The sequence below is a fragment of the Manis javanica genome, chromosome 4 (genome assembly GCF_040802235.1).
Source record: "Manis javanica isolate MJ-LG chromosome 4, MJ_LKY, whole genome shotgun sequence".
Taxonomy (NCBI): Eukaryota; Metazoa; Chordata; class Mammalia; order Pholidota; family Manidae; genus Manis; species Manis javanica.
Window position 1 is genome coordinate 170,084,958 of NC_133159.1, and position 26,026 is coordinate 170,110,983.

The 26,026-nt window shown below is 39.7% G+C and overlaps 1 protein-coding gene across 16 annotated transcripts in view; it reads right to left on the reverse strand.

Moving 5' to 3' along the window:
- Positions 1-23,492, reverse strand: part of BPTF (bromodomain PHD finger transcription factor) — a 156,360-nt gene extending 132,868 nt beyond the window's left edge. For 7 of the 16 annotated variants that reach the window (XM_036997514.2, XM_073235797.1, XM_036997512.2 and 4 more), the window contains exon 1: positions 22,537-23,490. In XM_036997514.2, coding sequence (XP_036853409.2) covers positions 22,537-23,161 — 625 coding nt within the window. In that variant the 5' untranslated portion in view covers positions 23,162-23,490. Of the gene's footprint in view, positions 1-22,536 lie in introns of all 16 variants that reach the window. The other 9 variants (XM_036997506.2, XM_036997507.2, XM_036997521.2 and 6 more) reach the window with 6 other exon arrangements.
- Between the last annotated feature and the right edge of the window lie 2,534 nt (positions 23,493-26,026).

The window sequence follows — 26,026 nt, forward strand, 5'->3', positions numbered from 1 at the left end:
GCTAGGAAGAATTAATATTGTCAAAATGGCCATCCTGCCCAAAGCAATATACAGAGTTGATGCAATCCCTCTCAAATTACCAGCAACATTCTTCAATGAATTGGAACAAATAATTCAAAAATTCATATGGAAACACCAAAGACCCCGAATAGCCAAAGCAATCCTGAAAAAGAAGAATAAAGTAGGGGGGATCTCACTCCCCAACTTCAAGCTCTACTACAAAGCCATAGTAATCAAGACAATTTGGTACTGGCACAAGAACAGAGCCACAGACCAGTGGAACAGATTAGAGACCCCAGAAATTAACCCAAACATATATGGTCAATTAATATTTGATAAAGGAGCCATGGACATACAATGGCAAAATGACAGTCTATTCAACAGATGGTGCTGGCAAAACTGGACAGCTACATGTAGGAGAATGAAACTGGACCATTGTCTAACCCCATATACAAAGGTAAACTCAAAATGGATCAAAGACCTGAATGTAAGTCATGAAACCATTAAACTCTTGGAAAAAAACATAGGCAAAAACCTCTTAGACATAAACATGAGTGATCTCTTCTTGAACATATCTCCCCGGGCAAGGAAAACAACAGCAAAAATGAGCAAGTGGGACTACATTAAGCTGAAAAGCTTCTGTACAGCGAGAGACACCATCAATAGAACAAAAAGGAACCCTACAGTATGGGAGAATATATTTGAAAATGACAGATCCGATAAAGGCTTGACGTCCAGAATATATAAAGAGCTCACACGCCTCAACAAACAAAAAACAAATAATCCAATTAAAAAATGGGCAGAGGAACTGAACAGACAGTTCTCCAAAAAAGAAATACAGATGGCCAAGAGACACATGAAAAGATGCTCCACATCGCTAATTATCAGAGAAATGCAAATTAAAACTACAATGAGGTATCACCTCACACCAGTAAGGATAGCTGCCATCCAGAAGACAAACAACAACAAATGTTGGCAAGGCTGTGGAGAAAGGGGAACCCTCCTACACTGCTGGTGGGAATGTAAATTAGTTCAACCATTGTGGAAAGCAGTATGGAGGTGCATCAAAATGCTCAAAACAGACCTACCATTTGACCCAGGAATTCCACTCCTAGGAATTTACCCTAAGAACGCAGCAATCAAGTTTGAGAAAGACAGATGCACTCCTATGTTTATCGCAGCACTATTTACAATAGCCAAGAATTGGAAGCAACCTAAATGTCCATCGGTAGATGAATGGATAAAGAAGATGTGGTACATATACACAATGGAATACTACTCAGCCATAAGAAGTGGAAAAATCCAACCATTTGCAGCAACATGGATGGAGCTGGAGAGTATTATGCTCAGTGAAATAAGCCAAGCGGAGAAAGAGAAATACCAAATGATTTCACTCATCTGAGGAGTATAGGAACAAAGGAAAAACAGAAGGAACAAAACAGCAGTGGAATTACAGAACCCAAAAATGGACTAACAGGTACCAAAGGGCAAGGAACTGGGGAGGATGGGTGGGCAGGGAGGGATGGGGGGGGGGGGAGAAGAGGGGGGGTATTAAGATTAGCATGCATGGGGGGGGAGGGAGAAAGGGGAGGGTGGGCTGCACAACACAGAGAGGACAAGTAGTGACTCTACAACATTTTGCTAAGCTGATGGACAGTAACCGTAATGTGGTTGTTAGGGGGGACCTGATATAGGGGAGAGCATAGTAAACATAGTATTCTTCATGTAAGTGTAGATTAAAAATCAAAAAAAAAAAGAAAGAAAGAAAGAAAAGGGGGATTACTCCTTAACAGGATAAAACTATTGGTAAATCAAAGATCAACGCATGATTTAAATATCCTTAATGTTGATCACTTAAAGGGTGTCAGATGATCAGCTATGGAGGTACTCTTCTGATAATATTCCTTTCTCTTAATTAAAAAAAAAAAAAAGCAGTCCCTGTGTGCTGACCTCCAATGAGTTCTGCACAGTGGTATAGAGGGCATGTCAAAGTGTGGGCAAAGGGTCTGTTTGTTTCTATGCAGAAGATCAAGGCCTAGCTTGGATACCCAGAAAATGAACTAAGATACGATATGAGGAGGAGCTTCCGGCATCAGCACTCTCTGGAGGACTTGTGCCGGGGGATGATCATCAAAAAGCCTACACAGGGATCCGGACGATGCTGCGGTTGTGGCTGCATCCAGCCCACCGTCTCCTAGACTTGCCATAGGAATGAGGAGGGAGATGTCTAGGCTGGCATGTGCATACAGTAAGACAACGAATTTGACCAGATCTGTACTGTTGGAACTCAACCAGGAGTTGGGAGGGGTGCAAGTTGTAGCACTCCAAAATCTCATGACTATAGACTATCTATGGTTAAAAGAACATATGGGATGTGAACAGATCCCAGAAATGGGCTGCTTTAATGTGTCTGATGGTTCAAGTACAGTTGGACAATATCCATCATATCATAGATAAATTTTCACAAATGCCTAGGGTGCCTAAATGGTTTTCTTGGCTTCACTGGAGATGGATGGTAATTATAGATTTGCTTTGTTTATGTCACCGTATTCCTATTATGTTAATATGTGTGTGCAAATTAGTTAGTAGTTTAAAACCTATACATATTTAAGGTACTATACAAGAAGATATGTCAAAGAAATAATCAATCCTCCCATGTTTCCTTCATATGCTACATCTATAGCTTTTCTTCTTCCTTCCTAATTACAACCCTTAAATAGAATTCGTGCCTCATATCGAATTTGCCGAGTATCATAATTCCTCCAGGTGGTAAAGATACCTCGAGACAAGTGCTGGGCATAGAAGCCACAGGGCATAAATCTGCAAAGAAGTAAAAAGCTAACCTTTGCAAACAATATGGCTTCTCTCTCACTTACCAACTTTACATTTCCCTGTATGGCCCCGGAAGATGACTGGTTAGCCAGAGACGGGTAAGATTCCTCAAGGGAGGAACAACCTAAGACAGGCACAGTCGCAGGGGGGCCATCAGGTGAGAATTTGGGGATCAACAGAGGTGAGGCTCAGAACCTCACCCCCCCTGCTTTGAGAGAAATCTTCTGCATCCGTGGATGTCTTGCTGCCCTTGTCTAGCCTGGATTAATACTTAGTCCATAGGCACACACCTGATCATCTGATCATCTACATTTGCCTTCTTACAGCACTAAACTATGTTTTCTACCTTTATCTTGCATCTACCTACCACTTCAGCATTTTATTAAAAATAAAAATAATAATAATAATAGGAGAAATGTGGGATCAACATGTAAATCAAGTACAAAAATCAAACGAATATTCATATTTGACCTGATTATTTATAGGTCATAATGCATGATCAGAACCGAAAGTTTCTGTGATAAATGCCCTTGTACTGTTCACCATGTAAGAATTTATTCACTATGTAAGAATTTGTTCACCATGTAAGAACTTGTTCGTTATGCTTCAGAAGATTGGAGACTGACGAGAATTAGGCTTGAGATGGATTAATGATTGTGCATTGAGCATTGACCCCCCTATACTGAATTTTATTGTTGTTAACAACCATTTGATCAATAAATGAGAGATGCCCTCTCAAAAAAAAAAATAATAATAATAATAAATAAAAAAAATAAAAAAATAAATCTAAACTCCTTCCTGAGACCTACAGGGCCCTACATACCACTCCAACCTCAGCCTCCGCGCCTCCTTTCTATTTCAGCCACACTGGTCTCCTTGGCCCTTTGTTTCTCTACAGCTGTTCTCTGCCGAAAATACTTTAACTCTTTCAAGTGGTCAGCTAGCTCCTCATTCATTCAGATCTCAGCTAAAATGACATTTCCACACTGACACCCTCCAAAAAATCAAGAAAACGTATCTCTTATAAAACTTTCAAAGCACCTGTTCTTTTCCCTCATAGTATTTTTTCACATTTAAAATACTTATATTTTCATTTGATTAACATATACCTCCACTAGACTGCAACTTTCACAATGGACATTTTTTTGTTTTATCAGGGCCTAGTACTTATTACAGTGCCTGGCATATGGTAGATTACTGATAGGCCAAATAAACTGGCATCAAAACTATAAAAAGCAAAACTATAAGAAATCCAAGGAGAAATAGATAGAAACAGAATAGTAGCAGGAGACTTGAGACATTTCTTTTCATCCTTAACAGATTTAGTAGACTGATTAATTCTATGGAACACAGGCCGCAAATTCAGATGTCTACAGAGGAAGTAGGAGAAGCCTGAGTAATGAGTACAGAAACAATCTACAGGTTCCATTCAAACTAGAACTAACCTAATCAAGAAGAGTAAGTGGACAGAGCACAATAGATCAAACTGGCAAAGACAAAGGGGAACATGTCACAGGTACAGAGTTACTAGAAGAATGCCAGTACACAATAATTTGCAATCACAATATAAGCTGCTCATGGAGACAGTAATACAGCATGGAGAATATCAGTCTATGATTCTGTAACATTTTTCTACATTGTAGATAGTAAACGCACTAGAGGGGGTTTAATAATATGGATAACTGTTGAACCAGACTGTACTGAACACTTGAAACCAACATAAGATTGTTTATCAATGGTACTTCAATTAAGATTACTAATCATCAAGACTGTAACAAAGAAAACAAACCAACAATGATGGGAAGTTATATGATCATCTCAAAAGAAGCTAAGAAGACATGTGACAAAACACAATACCCATATCTGACTAAAAAAAAAACGGAATCAGAAATAGGTGAACACATTCAACACAAGGTCTTAAACGAACAGCCAACCTAACAATTAACTGAAAAATTAGTATCTGTCTCATTAAATTTGGAAAACACATAAGATGCCCACCATCACAACTAATATTTAACAGTGTTTTGTAGATAGCAAGCAATGCAATTTGAAAAGAAAAAAAAGGAGATGTACACGTAAGAAAAGCAGTTATCTGCATGATTCGTGTTTGCAGATAATACAATTTTATTCTGAGAAAATGCAGCTCAATCAACAGGTAAGCTATTAGAAACAATTTTTAAAAATAGGTGGCAAAATAAAAAATTAACTTAAAATCCATGAGCTTGCCACTAGAAGCTCCATGAAAGCAGTTATTTTTGTACGCAATCAATTTAAAGATACAGTAAGGCTCAAAGGTATAGGTAAAAAGATTTACAAAACCAATTATGTATTATCCAATCTTACACAAAATACATGTTTAGCACATGCTTACTCACTCATATGCATACACACACATTCATACAAAGATGATAACAAAAGGAGAGTAACCAAAATACTAATGTTATCTTCTGAATTTTCTAAATTTCCTATTTCTTTCCTGATAAAGGGAAAAAAAGTTCTTACTAGACTTTGAGCAGTATTATTTTCAAAATTCAAGGCTTTCTTCTTAAACTAATTATCCAAATTAGATTAATGAAAGTCAAGAGCTCAAAAGGGGGTGGCAAACTATGGCCAGCAACAGCCTGTTTTATAAGTAAAGTTTTATTCACACACAGCCATGCCCATTTGTTTACTTATTGTCTATGGCCGCTTTCATTCTACAATAGCAGAGTTGAGTAGCTGCAACAGAGACAGCCTGCCTGCAAAGCCTAAAGTATATACTATCTGTCAGTTTAAAAGAATGTTTGCAAATTCCTTGCCTATAAGATCATCTAGTCCAGCCTACACTCTATGGATGAATAAACTGAGGCCGGCAGACTTCTCTGTGGTCAAATTCAAGTTAAGAAGCAATAAAGAATTCTATTCCCACTTGGCCAGAAAATTCTCAAAACAGGTACCAATGAATTGCTGAGAAGACTTCAGGCCTAATTTGTATTCATGATCTTAGTAAACTTTGGTAGATTCTGGGAAAAGTTAATTTAAAAACTACATAAACCTAGGGATGTAATGTATAGCATGGTGACTATATATAATATATTGTGTATTTGAAAAGTCACTAAGAGAACAGACCTTATCATGAGAAAAAAATTTTGGACTATGTGGATGGTGATAGATTTTTCTCCTCTGTTTGTGGCTTTTATTATTTACATAATACAATATAGTATCAGTGCTGAATAGCATGATTATGTGCAATACATACACATGAACTATTTGAACACATCTGTGGATCTAACTCAGAACTAAGGTACACAAAATTGAAAGCAAAACTGAATGCTGTAAGAATAAAAGCAAAAACTAGGACTGAACACTGCAATGAATCACAAGTAGTGCCTCGTTTATATATCTTAACTATTTACAGGTGAAAGAGGCATTACCACAACACTAATCTAACTATACTCATTTACATATAAAAACACAAGTTTCAAACATCACAAAAAACCTTCCATTATAACATAGAAATGTTAATCAAACTTACTATGATAATCATGTTGCAACATATACACATCACATCTTCATGTTGTACACCTAAAATTGATACAATGTTATATGTCAATTATATCTCAACTAAAAATAAAGATATATGTATTTTTTTAAACACACAAGCATAGATTAGGGAAGGTTAAGACACCAACAGGCAATGGAAGTATAACCTGATTTGGCCTATTAAATTTAACTTAATGAATACACTCTAAGAAACTCCAGCCTGAGCAACTAAAGACACACCTCTAGCACATTTAGAAAAGCACTGTCTATAAAAGCGAAAAGAGACTAAAATTTCAATAGGGTTAGTTCTTTAAGGCAAATAAATATTAATAGCAAATGTGGTTATGTATCAATAAGGAAAAAAAGGACACTTCACACCTTAATTTACATACTTGAACCCTTGCAGGCATTTGAATTCATGACCCTTGCCATAAACCGCCTCCACTGTTAGGTTTCTTCCAAGACACAGGGAAATAGTCACAACTCAAGCTATTTAGGAAGTTAAAGATAATGCGTCTGGAAGAAGGTAATCTTCCAAGTGTACAGAGATCAGAAATCAGAGGCAATTCACACCTGGATAATTCAGAATGAAAGTTCATATATGTACCCAAAATTAGAGTAAAGCCACTTTTTACATTTTTTTTTAAATTTTTTGCATAATACTCTGAAAGCAGGGTATGGTCATGAGTTGGAGAAAAGAGTAATTTACTGAAAAACACTTCAAGGAGTGTGTGAAATAATTTCAATGTCTAAAGGAACAGGGAAAACTGCACTAACAGGAGAAGCTAAGATTTCATTAGCTATTTTATGTATTTATTTTTTCTGACAGGAATCCTGCCAGCAGGCCTACGCAGCTTCTTTCCATATGGTTATTTTTCTTTTTCAACTGAGGTACATACAATAACACAAACTTTAGTGTACAGCCCAATCAATTTTGACATGTGTGCATGCTCGTAACCAACACCCAGATCAAGATATCAAACATTCTAATTTTTCCCCCTTCACCTATTTCACCCATCCCCTATACTATATCCCCCACAGCAATGGCCAGTCTGTTCTCAATGCCTGAGTCTGTTTCTGTTTGGTTTGCTTGTTTATTTGTTTTTTTAGATTCCACATACAAGTGAAGGCATATGGTATTTTTCTTCGTCTAATTTAATTTACTTAGCATAATACCCTCTGGGTCTCTGTTGCAAATAGGAAGATTTTGTTCCTTTTTATAGCTGAATAATACTCCACTGCAAATGTGTACTGCTTCTTTATCCATTCATCTACTGATGGACATTTAGGTTGCTTCCACATTTTGGCTATTGAAAAAAAAATGTTGCAATAAACATAGGAGTGAATATATCTTTTTGAATATTAGTTATTTTCAGTGTTGAACTATTTCCTCAGACAAGCCTTGATGCAGCTTGTACCGTCTTGATATGCAAACATTAGAAGGAAAGAGGACAAGAAAAGAAATTCCACAAAGATTAGTATGTGCATTTCTGACATACTTTTTAAGTTCCATAAATAGATTATATTATAAACAGTCAGACCTCAAAGGAGGCGATGTTAACATACTGAAATGAAGCAGAGAGCCCTAACAGTGAAATACAGAATCTGCACCTCCTGAACACCACCATTCGGTATGAATCACTTTGTCCTGCAGTCTCCCAAGTACATGAATTCTGAAAGACGTGTAGGACTACAAGTCTCAGCTTGTTAACTTTCTTAACACATTTTGCGAGGTTCCATAATTGCAATTTAACATCACTTAAGTAACAGAGAAGTTTCATTAAGAAAAAGTGACGTCTTTTCCTCTGAAAACTATTAGTTAAATAATTTAGCCAGAGATTCCTGAGAAAAGGTTTTATACAGGAGAACCCAGACACACTGGGATGCAGTATCTCACAATTCAGTTCACACACCAATTCTTAAACTTTTACAACATAGGAATTCTCTAAGTTATCAAATTAAATTTCTCAGCCAAAGTCTCTGAATTTTAATCATTTCTCTTCTGTCCTACATGTACAACTCTTAGCTTAATTTTATCACGATTTTCTAAAACTAAGTATTAACTGATTGCCTCTTTCCCTACCACCAAGAACAACAAATGAGGTAGTCATTTCAAAGATGACCCCATTTTATTGTAGAAATTCAATACCAACATATACACAATAACGCTGAGCCAACAGTCTCAACAAAGGTCAAGGACCACAGCCAAACTGCTGGAGCTACCCAGGCACACAGAATTTGGAGCCAATAAGTCTAGAGGAAAAAGAGATGTTAGATAAGTTCTCAGAGTACAGCAGAAGCAGACCAACTACAACAGCACAGTCAGACCAAGAGAACTTTCTGACGTGATATGAAATGACCCATATGTTCTGCCTCTGTGTGGTGTAATACAGGAGCTATTAGCCACACATGACTACTGAAATGTAGCTAGTGCCACTGAAGAACTGATGTCTGAATTTTACTTAATGTCAATGTAAATAGCCACCTATGTGGCTAGTGGCTGCCGTACTGGACAGCGCAGAACTAAGAGCGAAAATAACCTACAGACTTTGACTTGTGCACTCAGTTCAACAATTCCTGTGCTGCTTACTCCATGCATAGCAGAGGTTGAGCCAGGCACTAAGGGAGATGAAATGTGAGACCCCGCCTGCCCTAAAGCAGGTTCTAAGAAAGGAGACAGCTAGGTAATTAACAGTCCATGTCAGTACAGTATCTCAACAAATAAAGATATAATGATAAAGGGGTCAAATACCAGAGGGCAAAATAATCCTGCCTAAATGTTTATGCACTTAACAACAGAGCCTCAAAATATATGAAGACTGACAGGACTCCAAGGAGAAATAGGCAAATCCATAACAACAGTGGTAGACTTCAAATCTGCTCTCTCAGTAATCAATAGAACAAGTACACAGAAAATCAGCAAGGTCACAGAAAACCTTAACACTGCAACCACCTTAACCACACTGACATCTATGGAACACTCCATTCAATAGCAGAATACACCTTCTTTCCAAGTATATTTGGAACATTCCCCTAGACAGGCAAAATTTTAGGGCACAAAACAAACCTCTAAAAATGTTTTACAAAATGAAAGTCATACAAAGTATATTCTCTGATAATAGTGGGATTAACTTAGATCAGTAACAGAGAGATACCTAGAAAATCCCCAAATAACTAAAAACTAGACAACAAATAAATGCACAAGGTCCTGGGTAGAGAGAGGTACAGGTGCTTAGCCCCACATGGGGAAAAGAGAATGGTGACCAGAGAAGGCAAGGTGGAGAAAGTGATGAATGGGTGACTAGGAGTTAATCAGCACAGCAAGTAACGATAAGGTATGTGAGAACTACAAAGACTTCAGTATTCCTTACAACCAAATCCAAGGTAATGAAAATTAAGTTGTGAATGAGAAGAGAAATAAGGGAGACTTAGAAGTCCGTTCATCTTTGACCCTCTTCTCTCCTTCACCACACCCCACCTAACCAATATATCACTAAGATCTGTCAGTCTAGTCCTAAATTATTTTTGAACTGCAGGTGACCCTTGAACAACATGTTTGAACTGTGCAGATCCACTTAGCCACGGATTTTTTTTTTCAATAAGTAAGCTGGAGGTTTGTGGTAATTTGAAAAAACTTTGTCTTACTTTATTGTAAGACTACAGTACGTAATACATGTATCTTACAAAGTAAGTGTTAATCAGCTCTGTCATGAGTAAGTCTTCTGGTCACGAGTGGCCCATCAGTAATTAAGTTCTCTATTCCCACTGACACCAACCTAGAACAAGACCTGTCACATCTGGTTTACTTCAACAGTCCAATTCTCTTCATCCCTTCTCATCTCACTCCAATTCATTCTCTATTCTACAGCCAGACAACTTTAAAAACTTGCATCTGATCATATTAGTCTCTACTGAAAATCCTTCACAGTTTTCCCTCCAGTCCACTGCACATGATGATCCTCGGGCCTAGAATCCTCTTCCCCACCCTTCACCTGGCTACTTTAATTTCAAGCCTGTCAGCTCTGATCCCCCACAGACTAGGTCATATTTACTTGCTCCCATCTGAAACATCTCTCTCACTGACAGACTGGCTGCCCTCCCAGCTGCATTAGAGCAGGGGCTGTATCTGACTGCCTGACAAGCTACATCCCAGACAGTGCCTGGAACATAGCAAGCACTCAACAGGTTTTGGTTTCACCTTTTTTTTTTTCAGTAAATGAACAAATCAATGAACCTGAACTAGGGCTGGCAGGGAGAGCGAAAGCCAAGTCATGGACTATCCATATACCTCACTAAAGCAGACAACCATTTTTCCACGGAAGATTTTTACAAAAGGGCATAACATGGTCAGCGTTGTCTTAGAGCAGAACCAGGTGCATGTGGAAGATTGATGGGAAAGGAGATGAATGGACTTTTGTCCATTATCAGCCAGGCAGGCAGGATGGTTCCTTTAAGAGGCCAAGGAGGGATGAAGAGGGTCTGATTTAGGGAACTAGCACAGGTGGACAAGAGAGCTGACAGGCATTTGGGAGAGAGATACAATGTGAACTGAACAGGACCTGGCGACAAGCCTGCACATGGAGAGTGAGGCATAGGGAGGAGTTTGTTACTTCCTCACTTCTGAGATGGATCACTCAGTCATGAATGAGGGTCATCATTCATTAAGCAAGGAAACAGGAGGCTGGGAGTGGCCACTGAAAAACAAATTCTACTTGAAACATTGAATTTGATGTGCCTATAGGACATCTAAATGAAGGAGCTCAATAAGTATTCATTCATTGATGAGTTAAAACACATGAAAGGAATCATGATTACAGAAATTGGGTATCAGAGGTCTTACCTAGCTCTTAAAAGTCTCATTACATCAGCTTTCTCCTACTCCAATAAATCCTGTACACCAAGGCCAGATTATTTTTCATAAACTCAGCTTAATCATGACATGCTCCAATTTTAAAACATTCAATGACTCCCACTGCCCAGTAAGTACAAATTCCTCTGACTGGCATTTACTCAAATCAAACTGAAATACACTCTCCCCTTCTCTTGTTAGTCTTTCCTCCTCCACATTCAAACCAGAAATATGTAGCCACTGAACATGTATCTTTCTGTCACCTGTTACATTCATAGGCTCCTTTCTCTTCTTATTCATCTTCCACCTGGGGAAATCCTACCTGACTTATAAGGCATATCTAAAATTCAAGCTTGTTCGTGACACTGCTTCAGATCTCCCAAGGAATGTGACTTCTTTCCCTAACTTAATTTTCTGTTTTTCTCACAGCACTTACCATAGTCTGTCCTATATTATAGTTATTTACACATTATGTTTTTATTCCTTTTAAAGAATAAAGACCCTGAAAGTAGGGACCATTTCTTATTCATGTCTGCATCTCTTTGAAACTTTTAACATAGTACCTTGCATACTGAATAATAGAAAAATTTTTTTTACATCTTTTATCACATTGTAAAGAAATACTTAATGAGACATGTTTATAAATGACAAAATTTGTAATATGAGCTAATATCCCTTTCCTGTTAAGGCTACCAAGAAATACAAAAAGTAAAGATATATTAGAACAAAAAGAAAAGAACCACAATGAGATAGCACATTATATCTGTTAGAATGGCTAGTATCAAAAAGAAGAAATAACAAATGTTGGTGAGGATTTGGACAAAGGGAAATCTTAGGCACTGTTGGTGAGAAGGTGAACTGGTGCACCCACTATGGAAAAAAGTATACAGGCTCCTCACAAAATCAAAATTAGAACTACCATATGATCCAGCAATTCCACTTCTGGGTACTTATCCAAAGGGAAAGACATCACTTTCTCGAAGAAAGAGGGACGTCCCCATCTTCACTACAACATTATTTACAACTGTCAAGACATGGAAATAACCTAAGTGTCCACTGATGGATGAATGAATAAAGAAAACATGTACATATATATACATACACACACACGATGGGGAGTATTATTCAGCCATTAAAAAGGAAATCCTGTCATTTGCAACAACATAGATACACCTTGAGGGCATTATTTTAAGTGAAGTAAGCTAAGCAGATAAAGCCAAATACTGTATGATCTCACTTATATATGGAATCTAAAACAACAAAACTCTTAGAAACAGATTGGCAGTTGCCAGAGGTGGGGAATGGAGTGAGGGGAACAGATAAAGATGGCTGAAAGGCACATACTTACAGTTATAAGTAAGTTCTGAGTATATAATGTACAGCATGGTGACTACTGTTAACAATATTGTATTTTTGAAAGTTGCTAAGAGTAGATCTTAAAAAAAACTATGTGAGGTGATGAATGTGAACTAAATGGTAATCATTCTGCAGTGCATACACATATCATATAAATATGTTGCAAAGAACGAATACAATGTTATAGGTCAATTATATCTCAAAGTGGAGGGAAAGAAAAAGAAAGAAAAGAGCAGGCATAAGCAGTAAAGCAATTTCAATGAATTTGTGGAATATGGGAAGTGAGAGAACAGACATCTGACTTGGCAGAAAGGAAGATTCCATTCTAAGAACTTTCAGAGGAGATGGGAGGAGTGAGACTGATCAGGATCTAAAGATACTGGGACCCTTAGACCATCAGACTAGAAGGCTTAGAGGTCCTAACAGAAAACTTAGCGAAGTGTATGTATTGTAAAGTGAAAGCCCTAGCCACCTTCCCTCAGCCAGCTTCCCAGGATACCGGACACACACAATCTCAGAACCCTACCCCCAGGCCCAGGCAAGAGATTTAAGAAATCTTCCCTTAAGAAGCCAAACAGGCTCATAGGAGAAAAATAATAAAATAAGAGGGAAATAAAAAAACAAACAAAAATATACAAAAACAATTAAAAATACCGATAGCTGGGGTTCCACAAAAGAAAGGCTGGCTCACTGCCCAATTATCTCATAGCAAAATCTATCAGTTGACAAACCATGAACCCCACAAAGGGCCATCCAGCACCTCCCTCCTAAATATGGACAACTAAGGATCGTGAGACATTTGAAAAAAGTCTCCAATATGAAAAAGAAAAAAAATTTTTTAAGTTGAAATACACTTAGCATACAACCCAGTGATTCTACTCCTAGGAATTTACCAAAGAGAAATGAAAACTTATATTTACCCAAAAACCTATAAAGTTTATAGCTGCTTTATTTACAACTTCCAAAACCCAGAAACAAACTCAAGAGTTCCTGAACTGGTGAATGAATAAACCAATTCTGGTACATCCATATCATGAACTACTTAATCAGCAATAAAAATGGAAGGAATTATAAATACAAGTATACCTTGAATGAATCTCAAATGCATTAAGTTAGGTAAGAGAAGCCAGACTCAAAAGGCTACATAGAGTATAATTCAATTTATATAATATTCAATTAAAGGCAGAACTATAAGAAATAAGGAAAAAAAAAATACATCAGTGAAGTTAGGGGGAAGCCAAAGGTTGACTAAAGGAGCACAAGGGAATTTAGGGAGTTGATGAACTGTTCTGTTACTTCACAGTGGTGGTATACATGACTGTTATGTGTTTGCCAATTTAGTCAAAAACAGTAGACTAAAAAGGGTGAGTTTTCTGTGTATATGTAAGTTGTACTTCAATAATTTCTTTAAAAATTATTCATGAGTATAAGAAGATACTATATCAATGAACAGGATGCTATGGAAAAGAAGCAGAGAAAACAGCTTTTGGACCTTAAGTATCTGATAGCTGAAATCAAAAGTGATGTAATAGAAGGCTTAGAAGAGAAAGACAAGTCTCTCAGGAAGCAGACCAAAAGGACAGATAAAAATAATTTAAAAAGATGAGCAACTTAGGAAGATCGGTCTAGAAGATCCAACATGTAACTGACTAGGAGTTCAAGCAGAGAACGAAGAAAATTTGGAGAAATATTAGCAAATTAGCTGAAGTAATTTCCCCAAAACTAAAGAACATGAGTCTCCAGATTAAAAGGGCCCCCCAAATACCCAGCACAATGAATGAAAAAAGTGTCCCATCAAAGGAAATGGTATCACTGCAAAGCCAGAATACTGGTGCTGGTGAAAAGAGCCTAAAGGCTTTAGAAAGCAGAGAGAAACAGGTCAGACATGAAGGAAGTCATCAGAATGGCCCTAGACTTCTCAATATCAACACTTGATGTTTTAGCACACTAAAGCAAATCTTTCAAGTGAAACTGATTTACTTATTTAGGATCCTATGCCCAAACTATCAAGTATTAAGGGTTGAAAAGGGCATTTTCAGACTTAATAATGAAAGTTTATTTCTCATGAACCCACTCTTAGGAAGCAACTAGAGGTTGTGCTGAAAAAGAGAAGTAAAACAAGAAATATGTACGACCCAAGAAACAGAATCAACATGGGAAAGCAGTAAAAGAAGGTCCAGTGTGATGTTCAACAGATTATGTAGAGAGACCAGTCCAGGCTGTGGGCAGAAATGCTCAGGGGCTGCAGAAGGGAGATCAAGGAAAACTGTGGAATTGTTATACCTCAGAGTTTGGAAAATAGTTAAGTGGTAAGATATTTTACAGACTTGATAGTGTACTGGGCTAGGTTCACAAAATATTAAACAAATGAAAAAACAAGGCATTAATTCCAGGAAAACAGCTACCAAAAAAAAAACAAAAAACAAAAAACCCTCATAACCAAAGCACATTACATGATTCAATCATGAATAATATTTACTTAGTTATAATAGTGTAATCAGTTCTTTATGATTCATACTATAACTATAATGAGAGGACAAGGAGAAAGGGTAGTTATAATAGGCTAAGTCTTTATCTACCATAACAAAGTCAAGAAAGAAATGCCTAAAATTAATAAATCATATATAAGCACATAACTTTAAAATACTGTGATAAATACCAGGGATTGGGGGTTGGGAAAACAGCTACAAGAATTGAAAGCCATTGCCTCTGGACAGGGCTCAGGGTGGGAAGGAGTACAGCAGGGAACTGACTTTTTGGTGACTATGAGCCTTAAATATTATTTTATTTTACCTATGTTCATGTACTACTTTGGTAAACACACAATGATGTGGGAAAATCTTGCTGTATATCAAGTAAAAACAACCTGCTTAATATGATCCTATTATGTCTTTTTAAAAATATGTGTATTACAGAACTTATTCACTATGTAAGAATTCGTTCACCATGTAAGAACTTGTTCGTTAAGCTTCAGAAGATCGGAGACTGACGAGAATTAGGCTTGAGATGGATTAATGATTGTGCATTGAGCATTGACCCCCCTATACAGAATTTTATTGTTGTTAACAACCATTTGATCAATAAATATGAGAGATGCCCTCTCAAAAAATAAAACAAAAACCCAGTATCCAGTCCCCTGAATTTGCTGTGCCCTGTGATTAGGTCTTCCTTTATAAACTCTCATAAATTTTGTTGTAAACTTTGTCATAAATTAATTGGTAATGTATGGCTTAAAAAAAAATATGTGTATTACAAACAAGTTATAGAAAATGGAATAAAAAAATATAAAAACATTTTCAGTGGTTCTCTTTGGTGGGATTACAGATGATTTTCATCTTTGTTTTATGTGTATTTTCCCAAAAGAGCAAATCTGTACTACTTTTATAATTTTTCATTGCAATTTTCAAAAACAACTTGAAAATAGAGATCTCAGGGGAAAGAGGAAAACAGTGAGAGGGTCATGAGCTGGTTTGAAAACATGGAAAACTGGTGCTCAAGGAACAGACAAGAGAAAGACAGCATGGAGGAACTACCAAAGCGCTAGAAGAATCAAGAGTGCCTCCTCCACTTCAACCACTGTAAATAACTGAAGTAAATGTATTATTTACTACAGTTGTGGAATAAATCAGATGTTATGTAAACTAAATTTTTTAAATGGGTAAGTTAAACATTTAATACTTCTTTTACAAGGGGAAAAATAAATGTTGTAATATACATTTTTACTTAAATATGGTCTTCAAAACATTTATACCTTGGGAATCACATGACATCTTTCGGTAACAGTAAAATACTACCTCACTACACTGGAAGTAAGGCCCCCACATCTTCACAGAATCTCCATCCTCAGCTCAGGAACAAATCAACAGATATTAGTAGCTAGCATTTCTTATTGCACCTTTCCCATGTGCCAGGCACTGTTCTAGGTATTGCACATGTATTAACCCACTTACGCCTCACAACACCTCAATTAAGTACTCTGTATCTCCATTTTACAAATGAAGAAAAGGAAGCAGAGTGTTGCGCAAACTGCCCATCATCACAGAGCCCAGATTCAAACCCATGAAGTATGGTTCCAGATTCTTCACTTTAAATTTCTATACTACTTGCTACCTCTCTAGATCTCTGGAATTCATTAATAACTTATGGATGACAATCCTCAGATTCTATCACACCATGACAGCCAAAGTTTTGTGGTGGGCTTACATATGCAGGTGCCTCCAATGCCTGCCATAAGTCCTCATCTGACAGTGTGGACATCAGTGGTATGACCACGTAACTACTGGGCTTTCTCTGACAAATCCTTCTGGAATAAATTCTCCAAGCTGACCTAAGGCCACTCAAAAATCATGTATTTTGGAAGACCTGCAACTCAGCTTTCTTTCATCCTACAAGAACTGTTTTAAAACTATTGTAACAAATAAAATGTCTAGTTGAAATGATTCTATTAAAACAGTATTTGTAATGATCCAGCAACTCCACTCCTACAATATACCCCCAAAAATGAAAATGTCATTCAGACAAAAACTTATACACAAATGTTCAGAGAAGCATTATCCATAATAGCCAAAAGTGGAAACAATTCGAATGTCCATGCACTTATGAAGATAAGAAAATTTAGTATATCCATATAGTGAATATTATTCAACTATAGTACTGATACACGCTACGATGCGCAGGAACCTTAAAAACATTACATTAAGTGAAAGAAGCCACATACTGCATGATTCCATTTATATGAAACATTCAGAAAAGACAAATCAACAGAGAATGAAAGCAGTGGTTGCCAGGGGGTGGAGACGGTGAGGGAGAGAACAGGCAGTGCCTGCTATGGGAATGGGTTTCTTCTTCGGGTAAGAAAAATGTTCTGGAATTAGGCAGAGCTGATGGTCCTACAACTCTGCAAATATACTAAAAACCACTGAAATACACACTTTCAAAAAGGGTGAATTTTATGCCATATGTATTATATCTTAATAAAGCTGCTAATTTAAAAATGTAATTTTCATTGAATATTGCTTGAAAATTATTCAGCAATTTAAGTATCCAATAAATGTTAGTTATGTGTTACTATTTTTAAAAATCATATAGCAATCAAAAGAATCTATAATAATTTATAAAATTTGATTTATACCAGTAGACAAAATTTTCTATATGATTTTACTTTTAATCTTTTAAAGTGCACTTTGCAAGTTTTTTTTTTTTAATATTTTCTGCCACCTGAAGCTTATCATTTTAAAGAACCAAAAGCATGAAAATAAATTAGAGTAATGAGGGTCAGTGTAAACTAGCACTAAATGAAGAAGTTGAAGCTATAATGGCTATAAGCAGGCAAAGAGAAAACAGACCAAGAGGCAACAGTATTCTGGGAAGCCCTCCTGGGAAGGTCCCTCCAGTGAGTGGAAATGGAGCCTGGCTAAATAGCAGGGAGGAAGCAATCAATTCAAAGCAAAGAGAACATCAGCTAGGATCTGCTCCTGTTTGTCACCCAGATGACTGTTCCCCCACTGCCACCACTTTCTCACCCACTGCATTCCCCCTTCAAGGATCTGTAGTCACAGGGATGACACAGGGTTGTGAGGAAGAGAGGACCTAACAGAAGAGACCAGAGTTCCTGGCCATTACATCCCCAACCCTGCTGCGTGTATACATTTCAATGTATTTCCACTTCCAAACATACACCTGAATAGGAGATGAGCATGAACTGTACACAAGATTATTTATTATTGTGTTTTTCAGACACACCTCTTTACTACTGACCGATCATGTTGCCCGACTTTTAAATAACTCTTTGGGACTCTCATTTACTTTCTTTTAAGTCTCATGTTTAACCTCTTAAGGTGCTGATTCCTGAAAATAGATCCCATTAACTTCCCTTATAGTCTTGAATTCCTATTGCTACTGAAAGCACTACCATTCTAAGAGAGGCTTATTTGATGCATTCCTCTCGCTGTCTACACTTCTAATGTTGTCAAGGCCTAGAGAACCCTGAAGTACCTCCTGCTAGGGCTACAAAACCCATCCAGATCCCTGCCAGCTAACTCATCCTCTTCCAATGCATCCTACAGAATAGTAGCTATGCTCAACTTCCTAACATCCCACCGAAATCATATTCCACTTGTTTCCAGACATACGGATTATTCCCCAATATCCACAAATGAAAGAGATTTGAAACAGATAGGGCAAGGAGCTTCAGAAACCTCCTCCTCCAGTAATTCTCTCAATTCGACAGGAAAGTGCTGGTTTAACAGTACTTCTGTGATGTAACTTGGTTTCCTTTCCTGCTCCTGCACGGTGCTTATGGGGATACAGCATATCCCTCCAGTGTTCCAGCAGTGAAAAGTGTCTGAGGATCACTGATCTGTCCCACCCTTACACTAACGATGAGGGAAAGTACAAATGCCTGGTTCTCTAGGCACCACCCACAATGGGGCTTTACAGGTTATTTCCTATTCACATACTCAGGCTCTAGCTACATATACCAGGTTACTTAAGACTGCCCACACTTAACCAGTGCCATAGTTCATGCTGCTCCCTCCCTCCATCTGTCCATCTTCACTGTCCACATGCCCATCCAGGAAGTATACACCCACACAAACTCCCCCAAATAAGTCTTGAACCTGCCCTCTTTTAAATCTCCACTGCACTTTGTACCTCACTTGTAGCAACCAGGAATTACATGTATACTGAAAAGATATTTGGAATAAATATTGCCAAACCAGTTACAAATTCTGCTTCAGATAAATCTACAGATCACTGTGGCCTGCATGCCACTTATCTCCACTGTTACAACCTTTAGATGACATAAAGCACAAATTCTCCCATACCATCTGGGCTTTTGCTTTCTGAATTCATCAGACGTTCCAAATTTCAAAATTTCAGCTAAGTATTCTCAGAAGTACTACACAAGTTAAATCAAAGAACAGTTTGGTGTCAAGTGTGATTTAATTTTTTATAATTAGCAAATGCTTGATTTCAAGGTGCCGTCAGAACTTCACCAAATACCTATTCAAAACAGATTTTCTATACAACCCTTTCCAATGTATTGGCAAAGTATGTCATAAAATTCATAGGCTGAAATAACTCTAAATTTTAAAAATAAAAATAAAGACTTGTTCAGCCAAATGCCTCCAGCTTAAGCCAAACTAAATGATTTCAATTTTGTACTAACTAGTTGTCATCCCTGTAGTAATATGTCATAAGAGTACCTTATGTACCCATTAAAATTTTTTCTCCATAAAAAGAAAACATTTAATCTCCAGTGAATAAACATTTTTTAAATCAATGGTTCTAGAATATTAAACTAGTAGCATAATGTCTTTGCATCATCAACAGTATTGCTACCTGCAAAGGACTCAATAGATGAACAGATGAATGAGTCATTTCTTACACTAGAAATTGATATGTTAGTATTTAAGCCAACATTCTAGTCTACAAAAAATAATCAAATTGTTCTAAATTACTAACAAAGTATATTCCTCTTTTAGCCTTGACAGTGCAGCAGGATCCAAGTCCACTAATCATTTTTATGTGCTCCTGGGGAATCTTAAACCACTCCCAGGACGTTTTTTTCTTCTACACATATACATATCTATTTACCTGACAGCCTTCTTCCCAGTCTTTATTGTCTGGAAGTTCAGACAATAAAACTAATGAAATTAGCGCTTAGCCTCAATACTCACTGTCATACATTGTTACTCATTCTAGCCAAGTAGACATATTCTAAAAGCTTCGAACACAAAATGTAGCACCCCTTTTCCCATAAGTTTGAGAAATAATGTTTTTCAAAAAGTAAAACATCCAACAAGTTAACACCACATCCCATAAAGAAAGGACAATGCCTGGCAAGCAATATGAAATAGCTGAAAACACGCTAACTCTGCTACTAAAAACATCCACTGCTCAAGTTGTCTGTCAAAATCTCATCAGACCAATTTTTAGTTTCCCAAATCCAAAATATTTAAGAATCACGGCACCCACTGTAGAATTATCAAAACTTCATCTACTCATAATCATTTATCCAACCAATCTCTGATGAGTACCTGCTATATGCAAAACACTGTACAGAACTGGAGGGGATATAAGATTAATATAAGTATATCCTTAATTTCACATAAAGAATAGGGTAAGTGTACACAGGGTACTCTATAAATTGTCATTAAGGAACACAAAATCTTATTTAAGTACATAAAAATGCTAATTTTTTTAAAGAAACCACAACTGCAATTTAACTCAGCATATACAGAGCTATCAATCCTTAACATATTTGCCAGGCCTTCAAAGAAGAGTTAAAGTTATCTGAATTGCCCTGCTAAAATGCCTTAGCTCTGGTCTAACCTGAAAAAACTTTCTCTGACAGTGTAATTCAGTCTCCATGGGTCTTTCAATTCTAGACTCTTGGTAGAAAGGACCACATGTGATTTCTTAAACTATTACTATTACTATAAAAGATGTACCAAAATTGAGTTGGCAAGAAATGAAAAGTGGTGTGTAGTCCCTTCTACATAAGACATAAATACTTGACACTTGATTGATTCCCTTGATTCTCCTACCAGCCTCCCCCGAAAACAGGCAGACACTCTCACTGTCAGGCAAAAGAAATTACCTTTTTATTTGTTCTTAGGACATTCCAGATGGGTTTACATCTGGCTTCATACTCATACTCCTCCAATTAAGTATTAAAATTTATAAAAAATGGAAACATAAATTTAACCACTTCAAGTATTCTACTCTTTTAAAAACAAATGACACACCTTGCTTTTTTAAGATCCTATATTCTCACTAACTTTACTTTGTAAATGCTCTTAAAACTGGATGATAATTTGGTTAATCCAGAGTAACAAAAACAAAGGAAAAACCTTGCAGGTTATTGCTCCAATTTACGCTTTGTCGCCCAATTTAGTAAAGCAACAATAGGTACTTAAATCAGCAATCGTGTCTTTAAAAAACTAAACAAAACCAAATGTATCTCAGCACCAGCCTATAGAAACTTTATGTGAGAAAACAGGAGTCGTCACCACGAAGAAATTCATTATAGACCCTGGGAAGATTTTTATCCTCAGAAATGGAATGAAAAGAAAAAGTCATTTCAAACAAATCCCTCTGTACTTCTGCTGTGTGACTTAGAAGTTGGTTCAAAAGTTTGTCTTCAGCAATTATGTACGCATGATCAACTACACATCTTCTGCAACAGGTGACATGAAACGGCATTTCTCTGGCAAAAGGATCAAATTAAGATGCATGTTCCTGCGGTACCTTTTTTTGGGGATTTTACCAAAATGACTTTGAATTGGATTATCAAATTTGTCTTGGTTCTCTTTGGTTTTCTGCTTTGCTTTTTAATCAGCCATTTTCCAGCAACTGTTGCACGCGCCCATTAACACTCAAGAATAAAAACAAACATACAGGACCAGATAAGCCTCCCCTATTAACCCAACTGATCTATTTCCTTAACACAGTTTTAAAACCACACAGCTAAGGGTGCGAAAAAAAGCATGTTTTGTGTGTGCCTGTGTGTCACAAATTGTCGAAATATTTAATTCCCTTTTAAGAAACACATATATAGCAAAAATCTCTAAGAAATCACATTAGAAGTGCAAAGAGGTTTGCAAAACAAGAGACTCCTTTCATTCCAACAAACTAAACCAAAACAAGGGAAGAAAAATGAATGCAATGGATATTTGCGTGCCAAAGTTTCAATCCTGCCCGGTGTAGACACTGCACTGGCACAAATTTTGAAGAGGAAAAAGAGGGGGCTGGTGGGGGGGGAGAACGAGAGAGCGAGTGTGTGGCCTGCAAACTGCAACAATGCAATCTCCATTTTGAACAATGCGCCTCTTTCCTCTTGTAAATCTAGTTTTTTGCCACTGGACGTGCCGTCGCGTTTCCCCTGTCTCCGTCGGGGGAGGCCCGAGGGGGAGCGGGCACGGCGGGGGGAGGGCGGTGGGGAGGGGGTCCGCGGCGCGGGGCCGGGCGGGTACCTGGAGTGCTGCTGTACGTGCTGTGGCTCCTGAAGCTGCTCTCCGTGCAGTAGCTGGCGTCGTCGTCGTCGTCTTCCATCCCCTCCGGATAATCGGAATCGTCGTCATCCTCCTCCATCTCGTCTTCCTCGTCGTCCTCGGAATCCTGGGTCTCCTCTGCGTCGCCCTCCTCCTCCTCCTCCTCCTCCTCCTCGGAGACCATGTCCTCCTCCTCCTCCTCCTCCTCCTCCTCCTCGCTCTCGTGGTCGTCGTACACCACTTTGCTGACGGCCCTGCGGGCCGGGGTGCTCCGGGCCGGGTGGCCGCCGCCGCCCCCCGCCCTGCCGCCCCCGCCTCCTCGCCCCCCCCGGCCCGGGGCGCTGCTGCTGGGGGGGGCCGGCGGCGGCGGCGGCGGCGGCGGCGGCTTCCTCCGGCTGCTGCCGCCCCCCCGGGGCGAGCTCAGCCGCGTCTTGGGCGCCACCTCAGCCTGGGCGGCGGCCCACCTGCCCCGGCTGCTGCCGCGGTGCCGCGAGCGGAGCCCCCCGATGGGGCCGGACGCGGGCGGCGGCGGCGGCGGGGCCGGGGCGCAGCGCTCCGCAGCGGGAGCCGCGGGCTGCTTGGGCGGCCTGCCCCGCCGGCCCCTCATGTCGGAGCCCCGGCGGGGGGAGAAGGGAAGGCGGAGGGGGAGGGGCGGGCGCAGGGGCGGCGGGGGCGGGCGCCCGGCCGGGTGAGGAGGCCCGCGGGGCCGGGCGGGAGGGGCCCGGCCGGCGGGAGCGGGTGGAGGGAGAAGGCTCAGTCCGAACTGCTGGGGCCCCGCTCCGGATCGCCTTCAGCCGCCATCTTGTTTCTTCCCTCTCGCTCGGTGACTGGGGGAACAGACAGCGGCCGCAGGCCCGGAGCGCGGTCACGTGAGCTGCGCCGCCGCCGAGCCTGGGACGGAGCGAGCCCGCGCGGCGGCCGCTAGAGGGAGCGCGGGAGCGCCGGGGCGGGGGCGGGGAGCCGGGGCGCCTCCGCAGGGCGGGGCGGGACGCCGGACGCAGGCGGCGCCGGGGAGAAGGGCGCCCGCTTGCGAAGGGCCCGGGGTCGAGGGCCTCGGGACGCCTGCCCCGGCGGAGCCCCAGCTGGAGCTCGAACTCAGTAGGGCCTCCTTCCCGTGTCTCCCCTTCCTCGGCTCGGAGAGGAGAGCAGGGGCGCCCCCAACTTCAGCCCCCTTGGGGGAGCTGATGCTGAAAGGGCCAGAGAGGGTGTTGCGGTGGGAAGCGACCCGAGTCAGCGAGGGGGACTGTCAGCACCAGCCACGGAGGGAAATTAACTGGGGAGCGGGGAGACGAGCCCCCGGAAATGTGAAACTTCGGAGGCTTGGTGCTGGAGCCCCGAAGTTGATCCCAGTGACAGCTGCTCGGGGGCTGCGCCAGAAACCACGCCCTGGGCTGCCAGACCCGGAGGGAGAGACGCTCTGACACCGGTTGGATAGAATCCCCACCCGAAAAGCCTCGGAAAAACTCCAGAACGAAACTTTGCCAGTGTCCCCCCACCTTTCCCAATGTCGCAGCTGGGAACTCGACTGGCTCAGCAAGAACTTTCCAATTCTAGTTTGCAGTAGAATGGGTGACTTCCCGCTTAAAACCTATACTTAAAAATCTATGTTTGTGTTCTCGGGAAATAATTATAATTTCTTTACCTGAAGTCACCAGTTCTTGGCTTAGCTGCAGGGACAGATCATGATGGTGAAATTTCAGGCACCCCCAGACCAAATCAGGGTACTCGAGGTGGGCACGGTCAACTCTGGGGATAAGAGAAAGGTTTTTATCAACATATATTAATATTTATTGAAATACGTGATAGTCAAAATGTGATTTAAAGAAAAGTAGTTAACAGGATTCTGTCATACTAAGTGGCTTATTACAATCGAGTTAGGATAGTCCACATTGGAAACTAAAATGAAAATACAGGGATTAATTGCCAGATTTATTCAGTATAATTCCGTTGATAATTGCCAAAGGTGGAAAACTTGCAGCCTTCAGGGACCAGGTAAGTAATGAGAGTAAATATGAAGAAGGCGAAGTGAGGGTTTTGCAAGTGCAAGTGCCTGTGTTTTGTTTGAAGAGACCAGCTATGGGAAGATGGGCCTAAAATGGCTGGATCTTTAAATACTTCAAAAGAAGTGGAACTGTGCATTTCATATGGAATCTCTTGACTTCTAAATGCTGGTAACTAAGTCAGTTTTTTTAAAAACACTTCAGATTGGTTTGGTGGTTTAGATATAGCCCAGAGTCAAAAGTTTGCAACCTGCTTCCTGCACTATGTGAAGTAGTGCTTTATGCTGTAGAGCATACGAAGACATTAGAAATGGTGACAGCCTTTCAAGTTTACAAGCTTAAGAGTGGAGTAAGGCTATTGAAAAAAAAAAAAGCAATGGATAGCACAAAGAAATATTTTTGGATTACTTGGAGTTTTCAGTTGTAAGCAACAGAAACTAACTGGCTCATTTAAACAGAGAAGGGAATCATGAGAAGGATATGGATACCTCCAGAATTACTGGTTATGAGTATAAATGGATTCCAAGCTCTCCAGCTGTTGTCTTCCAGCTGGCTAAGTAGCCGTGTATTCCATGGGCCATTCCACTATTCCATAAAGCAAGCCACTTCTGGTCATTGGGGTCCACAGTGGGACTACTGAATCTGATAGGACAGTCAGTTTCTTAACTTCTTTCACTGTAAAGTTAGTTCCTTGGTCAGATGCTGTTATGGACTAAATGTTTCCCCCAAAATTCATAGGTTTAACCCTATCCTCCACCCCCAGTGTGATGCTTTAGGAGATAGGGCCTTTGAGAGGTAATTTGAATTAGCTGAGGTCATGAGGGCGGGGTCATCATGAATGGGATTAGTGGCCTGGTAAAATCATGAGACAGCGTGCTTCCCCTTGCTGCTCTCCACCATGTGAGGATATCATGAGAAGTTAGTCTGCAACCCGGAAGAGGGCTCACAAGAACCCAACCCTGCTGGCACCCTCATCTCAGACTTCTGGCCTCCAGAACTATAAGAATAAATTTCTGTTTAAAAGTCACCCAGTCTATAGTAATTTGTTAATTGCAAATAAATTTGTTTTTTTTAGCCACACAGGCTATAGTAGTTTACTATATATAGCAGCCTGAACTGACTCAAGTAGATGCTATGATACATAAGATACCATGATACCAAATAAGGTTTCCAATAAACCCAGGATGATGATGGTAGGAAATATGGCTGGTGGGAAAAACAAGTCCTAACTCAGTATAAACCTCTTCCCAATGAGCATGGCTTACTGTACCCACCAAAGGGGCACTCAGCAGTGGTGATAGCCAGGTCAGTCCAGCAGAGGAGAAGTCTGTGATGAGCTTATGACACCAGAAAGCAGGCACTGACTTGACTAGGGAAAGAGCTTGGCCCACAGGGTGGGGCTTCTTGTCCATTAATTTACTAAAGCTTCTTTAGCAGTGGGCACATTTTGATGAGTATTCATAAAGGACACA